Source organism: Nestor notabilis, unplaced genomic scaffold (genome assembly GCF_000696875.1).
Source record: "Nestor notabilis isolate BGI_N333 unplaced genomic scaffold, ASM69687v1 scaffold297, whole genome shotgun sequence".
NCBI classification, from domain to species: Eukaryota; Metazoa; Chordata; class Aves; order Psittaciformes; family Psittacidae; genus Nestor; species Nestor notabilis.
The window spans coordinates 137,074-145,609 of NW_009937549.1; the positions used below are offsets into that span (position 1 = coordinate 137,074).

General features: G+C 46.1%; 1 protein-coding gene across 1 annotated transcript; it reads right to left on the minus strand.

Moving 5' to 3' along the window:
• AHSA2 (AHA1, activator of heat shock 90kDa protein ATPase homolog 2 (yeast)) lies at positions 1 to 4,469 on the minus strand (the record flags this gene model as incomplete). The annotated part of the gene is made up of 7 exons (XM_010018860.1): positions 1 to 176; positions 426 to 477; positions 1,638 to 1,739; positions 2,361 to 2,477; positions 2,976 to 3,064; positions 3,659 to 3,773; positions 4,384 to 4,469. Coding segments are annotated over 7 exons (737 nt in total), but the record flags the coding sequence as incomplete, so codon positions are not given.
• Positions 4,470 to 8,536: the final 4,067 nt, after the last annotated feature.

Consider the following 8,536-nt stretch of genomic DNA (forward strand, 5'->3'; position numbering starts at 1 on the left):
TCATTCCATGTTGTCTTTGGATTGCTGGAGGAAAATATGTATTTCTTCAAAATACTGCTGCTTCCAACACTGTCTTGTGCTGTCTTCACTAGAGACGGGAACTCCTTTGCACTCTAACTGCAGTTCTGTTTGAGCAGCCATATCCTTGAAATTCAAGGCAACCACTGCATAATGTTCTGGGGGAAGAAAACAAGACATTTCAATGAAGTGGTTTTTAAAGGATTAAGTAAGTGTGTTGTTGCTCATTTCCTATCTGCTGCTGCCTGTGAGCAAAGCTGCTTCTCACAGACCACAACTGCTGTGGCCATGCGGCTGCCTCCAAAGAACACGGACTAAGCTCCCAGGCAGCAAGGCTGGTGCTTGTCATGTTTGCTCCTTGTCCCTGCAATGTGCAGCTGCTATTAGAGGTCCTCACAAAGACTCACCATCGGGCCAGCTTCTACACCTCCACTTCAGGACAATTCTTTGGCTTGGCACCTGCAATAAGAGCAGAAGGTTCTCCTCACTGGCGTTGGAGACAACTCACATTACGACTGCTCGATGCGAATTCTCCCCTGGGAAGTGAGAGGAGCCGTGTTTTATGTAATAATAATACAGAGATGGGGGCTTGGGTTTTAAATAAACTGTTTTCATGAAGGTCTCAGCTTCCTGCCTTCCACTGCTTTGTTTCCTGGATGGGGTAAGGTCACGCTGATTAGTTACTAAACATAAAGCATTGGTTTTCCTGCAGACCCTGAAATGGGCACTGGGAAGAGTCATGGTTTCACCTCTGAAATCAACAAGCATGACAGCATGCCTCTGATTTCCTGTTAAGCAATCAGCTGTGCCTCAGTGTCCAGGTTAGGCAGCACTGCATGGAAATGATTTAGAGGCTGGCACAGCTCCTGGGCAAGGGGAGGCACCACTCCAGCATCAGCGTTCTTACAGCTGAAGCCTGCCCCAAACCAGCTCACTGCTTTCACACAGCCGTTAAGTTTGTATCAATCATCTTGACTGTTTCACCTGAAGAGTTCCTCATCGAATTGCAAAGGTTGGTGACTGTAACTGACTTCCCTCAGCTTCCCCCATGGGCTGTCAGCACCGAAGCCAATCTCAGGTGTGTTTCCAGACCAAGCCCTTTCTGGAGTCAGAAACAGCTATTATGAGGTTGAACCAAGAATCCAGCCGTCAGTGACGCTCGGTGCCTGCCGTCTGCATGGACGTAAGGTACCAAGTCTACGCTCAGCAACTGTGAAAATGGATTTCAGAGGTTTCACAAATGGAGCTGAGCTCTGATTGTCAGTTTTTCCCTTCTATTTCCAAAAGCATTCAGTGAGGGAACGTGTAACATCTGCCCCGAATGGAACAAAGATCCGTCTTCCAGTTACAAGAAGAACTGATATAGGAGTTGGGAGATAAACCTGCTTTCTCACCCACCCCCCCAGTAAAATAGGATGGTGCTGAGAGTTTTCTCCCCCAGTGCAGGCCATGAGGTGTGCTCAGCACCTGCTCTGTTGATGGGGAAGGAAAACCACACACCGTGATAGCGATTTCTTGGCTTTGACAAAGGCACTGAACATGCATCACAGAAGCTGAACTGTCAGAAACCTCCTTATGCTGCATCCCCATTTTTGAAGTGCAAAGCAGGAGCTTTTTACCAGTTCTGTGTATTCCCCGCTGACAGAGCCATCAAACATCTGAAGTTTGCCTCCTTTCTCAGCTTCGATCACAGCAGGACACTTAGAGAACTTCTGTACCAGCTGCCAAAACCAGAACACAGCACAAGTCACCTCACTACAACTCTGTACTGATACAAAATGCACCGAGTATGAGTCAAGAGAGGTTTGCTGAAGTAATTAACTACACTGTAATACACATAAGTGTGTTTAAGCAACTAACTGGACCTTTCATGTTACAGGGCACTCCACTGAGCTCCATGGTGGTAGCAGTGTCCAGTGAGGCGACAACAATGTACTGGTAAAGAGCAGTACAGGCTGTAGCCACCTGCAAGGGGCATGGACAGAGCACACACAGACATACACACAGGCATGACTGGCTGTTGCTAGGTTTGGAAATGAGTGAGACCAAGCAGCAGCTGCAAGAAGGTGCAGAAAAGCTGCTGAGAGCCATTACTGTTTCCCACTGCAGGCACTGGGATTGTAATCTGAAGTTCTCTGATACCAGCCCAGGCTCTTTTGAATTATCAGTAATTTTCTATTTCACACCCTGTAAGCAACAGCGTCATCTCATCCATAGTTAATTCACCTGCAAGCTGTGGATCTCATCAGCACCACTACTGAGCACTTCAGGCTCATTACGCAACTCTTCAGCTGTAACAGCACCCACATGACATTACGGAGCCCACTGGAAGTATCACCTACCTCCTTAGTTGTGAAGATGCTGTAAAGTTCATCCGCTGGAGAGTTGAAGATTTCCCTCATGAGTATCTTCACTGTTGGGATTTTTACACCGACCACATCTTGTGGTGAAACAGAATCCTGCAAAGGAAAAAACACTCGTGTCAACGCGTGCAGGACCAAACACGTCTGGAGCGGCAGGAATGGTGTTATCTGTGCGTTCTTAAACATACTGGGTTCTGAATACACATGAATTATACAACGTGTTTCCATATTTACTTCACAGTATTGTTAATGAGGATTCACTAAATTAAGTGAAAAACTCTATGATCTGCTCCAAGCCACCTGAAGCCAACTTCAGCCTGAGGGAAGCGATTTGTACAGGTGGATTCCAGCCTCACCTTGCTGAAGCCATCACAGAGCAAAGCCCTGAGGGGTACATAGATGCTGTGATCCTCCTTCTGTGCCCGGGAGCTCTGTGATGGGTCATTTCTGTACTGCAGGCCCTGATCACAGCAGTGAGGAGGTACTTGTACCCCAGTGGCTCTCACTTGTACAGGTGATCACAGGAATACACAGATGTGCCCACAGCAGAACCTGGAGGGGCTACATTTATGGTAAACCCAAAAGCCAACATACTTGCGTGGGGTGTGCACTTAGTTTTCGCTCAGCGGCCAGCTCCTGACCAACAGCAGCTTTTGTTGGCAGAATCATTCCCAAGGTAAACTCTGGAATAAAGAAAAGCACTTTTCAGCATGAAAATGAGCTGTAAAACAGCCCTGCTGTTTAGGTACTTAACTAAGACTGCTGGTCAAAACTGTGGAGACTGGGAGCACGGAATGAGATGTTCAACTCCGATCCAGCCTCCTCACCCCAGCTACATGCTTTGTACGAGTAACAGAGCCCAGCAGTGATCTCCTCTAAAACCACAGGCTTTTCAAAGTTACCTGACCCCAAACTACTCACATCTGCCCCTTAAGGACTGCACCGTCTCCACAAAGTTCTGACCAGTTTGGCACAGAACTAACGAGCTGAGGGCCAGGCACTGCTTTGCCAGCCAAGCAGTCGGGCTGCAGGGCTGACAGCGATGGCTGTGGCCAAGAGTGTGTAACTCAACCCAGCCTGGGTCACTGCAGAAGCTTCTGGACGCTGCCACGTTTGACAGCAATGGAGATTTTTGACTGGTAGCTTGAGTTATGTCATCTTGGCTGGTGACAATTAGAAGGAAAACCAACACGAACCCAAGGACCTGTCAATGTATCACTAATCTGCTCAAGAAGAAGATTGCATAAAACCACACCGAACACAAGGGTTTAATTTACCTGTTTTAAGTGCTTTCAGATAATCTCTCAAGGCCTCTCTGACTTTCGTGGTTCCCTCAGTTCTCATAAGATCCTTCAGGACATCGCCTTCCCCTTTCTTTTTGCTAACATTTATCTAGAAACAGAAGAATTACAAGATCTAAGAGGCATCTAAACATGAGCATTCTGGGTTCTGGCAACAAAAGAAATCATTTTGGCTGTTCACTACATTGAGAGGACAGCTTCAACTTCATCTCCTCGGTTTATCCTACCTTTGCTACAAACACATTCTCTTGGGTTTTGACTTAAATAAATGTAGGATCTCCACAGTAGCTTAGTCAAGTTCATCAAGTATAAAGAGAGCTGCCCACTACGCAGCCAAGGCTGAGGAGTCTGTGGAAGCCACAGTGCAAGTGCTGCTACACAACCAACAAGGAAGCTCCTTAAGTTCTTAGGGTTTGGGTTTTTTAATGCTACAATGAGCAAAGTTCTTCTCAAACTTGTGGTTAATATATTGTCACAAACAGTAATTAGCAGAGGAAGTCGTGCACATGCCTAGTAGGTAAATCTGAGAACAGACATAAATCATTATCCCAAGTATGAAAACCAAAAACATGAAATAAAGTAGCCAAGGGCAATTATCCCACTTAATCATAGGATAAATCAAAATATGATGCCTCTATGTTGGTTAATGCTTTATATAAGAATTCTGAACCTATACAGCCATATCAGTATTTCACACCTACCTCTGTATCATCTACCTCATTTTCTTCTGACAGGTTAGGAATTTCAACAGATCCCTTATGTTTCTCACCAGACTCTTTCACTGTACCTGTATTAACATAATGAATTCTTAAACGCATTATTAAAAACTATTATTTCCCCCATAGCAAGACTTTTATGCTTTTAAATTAGTTGTACAAAAGTGTTACTTGAAGCAAGCTGCCTGGAATGTGATTTCAAGGAACTGAACGGCAACCAAAAGTCTCAAAGGCAAACTCAGCAGTGAACCTTCCCAGTACACTCTTCCCAGGACTGTATATTCCTGCATGGATGCAGTAAGAGCATCACATGCACACAGGTACATCCTCTCACCCGTTCTGCCACTGCTCTCACCTTCAGCTGGATGCTGTTCTGATACTCTACGCTTACAACAACTTGGGTCTGCCAACACAGAATGTGTATCTAGAAGGGGGTAGGGGAAAAATAACTTCCTCTTCCCTAAACACATCTGCCCTTTATTTAGAAGCTCCCCAGAATGCTCTTATCTGCTTCCTGAATACCTGAAAAGCTCCCAACACACAGGCACGTTACTGTAAGACATGTATGTGTAACAGGTATAGAACTGGTACGTTTCACCCGCGGGGAACTCGAGGTGCACATGACACTCACTGCTGACAGCTTTACTGCAAACTGCCTGTGACCACTGCACCCACCAGGGAGACCCTGCAGGAACAGAACTTAACTTACACTCTGCTCCTGCACCCTTCCGGGCACCACCACTGGCTGGGAATGGATAAGGGATATGACCCTGCACTGCACTTCCCTGCCTCACACCTTACAGTGAAAAGGCTGAATTTAAGGTCTGATGCTTTTCTTCCCCCCTTACCCTGCAAAAGCATTTAGTTATGTAAATGAGTTCAGTATTTAGATCATGTCCAGATCTCTTTAGAAAGCAGCAGCAGAACGTGCAGTTCTACCCCAAATCCAGTTATCTTCATACTGTTCTATCAGCTTAGTTGTCAAAACACGCAAAAGACAACCAGCTTTAGCAGTCCGTCAGCAGAACTCTAACATACAAACAACCCAGTGTCAAGCCTGACTGCAAAAGGGGAATTACCAGGAAGGAGGCATGATATTTGTTTGGATTCTCCTGCCCTCAAAGGAGCTTCTTAGATCCAGCTACTGCTTAACACCACTCTCCTTCCATTATTTTTAACTACTAGCCTGAAACGACCCACACAGGGGTAACCTGTGCAGGGATATAACCCAACATGCTACTGGCCACGTACATGAACAAATGCTCAAATGCTTCTTGGCAAGACAAAGAGCACATGATGGTTACTAACACCAAGTGGAGCACGGTGCAAAGATCCCTTCCTAGGCAGGACCCAGTGGGGCACAGGGCAATATGCAAAGGCTGCTAACCCAGACACAGCCACATCCACGCAGGGAAAGGCTAAGCTAGACCTCCCTTGGGCTTCTCCAAGTCTCCCAAGAGAACTTGTCAGCTCAAGTGTGAAGCCACGTGAACCAGTTCAATTGTACCAGTAAAACACCTCTGGGCCCAACACAAATCACACACGTCCCTCTCAATTTGCTCTTCATTTTGCTCCAGGATTAGTCCAGGCAAAACCACACAGCACTACCTTTGCACACAGCAAAGCAACTCATTTCCAGCTACTCTCCCCAAGAAGGACATGCGAGTACACAGGAAGCAGATTTTAGGCACAAAACACAAACCTCACTTCTACCCGCTCAGCTGACTTCAACAACAACTTCCACAACTCTTACAATAAAGAATCCCAAATAACACAGGCCAAGCAATGGCTTTAAATTCATTAAACCAGTGAATAGATGGGGGCTTTTTCCCCTTCCAAAGACTGCTTGCCCAAGGGGTGCATGCAGACGGGGCTGTGCTGGACAGCAAGGTCCCGTCAGCTAACAGAGCTGCTGATCAACATTTCGTAGGCAGAACCTGAGTGCAGCTTTGCATTTCAGTATAACTGTGACGTAGGCAAAACTATTACTTCTTTTTATTAAAGAAATGATCAAATTGTTGGCTGGAAGCCCCTGGGACTCCAGTAACGCACCTAAGAACACATTACCTTTTTGTCTCCTGCCAATTCAGACCTCAGAAAGCTAACAGCAAAAGCACAAGTGTCAGAAAGACCTACCTATAAACCACTGTTGCAATCCCCGAGTTTTACAAGGACGCACACGTTTTCACAAAGCTTCCACCACCGCGTAGAACAAGCCATAAAAATCCTCATTACATCCTCAAACAAACTGCAGCAAAGCCAGTTTGCTCAACTTTAGTGCCATTAATTACCCTCAGCTCCTCACTTTCTTGTTGCTCTGTAATCTAAATTGCTACGGGAAATGTTTTTCCAACATTAGACTTCCCAAACTGCCTGCAGAGCCTCAGGTACCCACAGTTTAATCATAGCTTGAACTCGGAGCTGTGCTGCAAGACTTGTAGCAGGAACTAATTACAGCAATTAGAGTTTTTAGCAGTTCAGCCTGAACCCTCGTTTCTAATTCAGAGCTCTCGGAAAACACCATCAGACTAAGAAAGAAAATCATCAGCCCCTGCTCTTTTAGGATTTCAATGTGCAGCAGCAAACTCCTTTAAACTGAGCTCTCAAAGACATCATCCACTCACCGCAACGCAGCGAAGCACCTCACCAAAATAGAGCTCTCTATAGTTAAACACTGAAAAGCATAAAGACCTATCAGAGGAAAAAGAAAGGATTTGTACAGAAACACAAACAAAATACTGCTTCTGCCTACTTCTAGGCTTTGTGCACTGAAATAAAACAAACCAGTGCTTAAAACTTGACCTTAAAAACCCAAACAAACTGAACATCAAAAAGCTGATTTCACTTACTTAAACTTAATCTTAAAAAACCCAAACAAACATCAAAAAGCTGATTTCACTTACTTAAACTGCGCTGACACAAACTGAGTGTAATGTTTGCCTTCCTCTGTTAATGTTTAGCTCACAACTGTATGTTCACAGATTATAACACACTCGTAACATTTAAAACGTAATTCTCAATGTGAACAAAAAGGAGTAAGTAACAGCGCGTCTTTAACGCCTCTATCATTGTGGAAGCAGACCTCGATCCCCAATCTGCTCAAACGGGAGCGCTGGTCTCAGCATCCAAAGAAACATTAAAGTTCCAGTCAGGAAAACTGGAAGAAAACAGGAAAAAGTCTTTAAGAACTGCGCTGGAGAGGGCACCGTGAAACAGAGACGTGCAAAACACAGACACCCACTGCAACAGCATCACCTCACACGCTGATCCAGAGACTACAGTCCTCTTCTGGGACAGGGGAACGAAGAGCAGGATATTAAGCATGGCCCTTGGTATTCCCACCTCCTGCAGTAGCAACTGAGGCCTGAGCAGTAAGTGCAGTATTTTGGGGAGGAAGACCCTGTCATTTGACATCACAATATCCAGGCACAATTTACTGTGCAGGTGCTTTTCATCAGCTCTTTCTGCCTCCTACTCCAACATAAGGGACAGTCCACAACTCGCCATCAAGTTTTAGGCATCTAATACATGGAATTAATTCCTCAATACTGCTAAAAGACACATTATCAGCTCAGTCTGCAGATAAAGAGAGACCATGGGACAAGCACAGCAGAGGATGAACCTCCAAGAGCTGGTGTGGCAAGAGGAGCAGCACAGCCCCCGTTATCCCCCATAATCAAGATTTCCAGCTTCCTTATTCCCACTGAATGGTTTTTTCCCCAATGCGATTCATCATCCTCAATGTGAAGTACAGCGAGGTTTTGGAAACATTCTCCTGCGCTGCCTGGGTTCTCCCGCTGCTGCTGTAAGCGCAGCCCCGGTGCGCAGAGCGGGGCACACACACGCTGCCGGGAGCAGGACGCACCTCACCGCAACACAACCACTTACTACCAGCAAAGCGAAGCGAAGGGGGGCTCGGAGCACCCTGCTCCAGTGGAAGGTGTCCCTGTGCCCGGCGCACGGGGTTGGGGCGGGAGGAGCTTCACGGTCCCTTCCAACCTGTTCTGTGGCTCTATGAATACTGTGCTGATGTGTGAAAGCGACACTAAGAGACACGTGTGGTACACAAAATGGGGCGAAAACAGCGAGCTGAGGTTTCCCGGGTATTAAACATACGCACAGAACCCGCGCAGCCCCT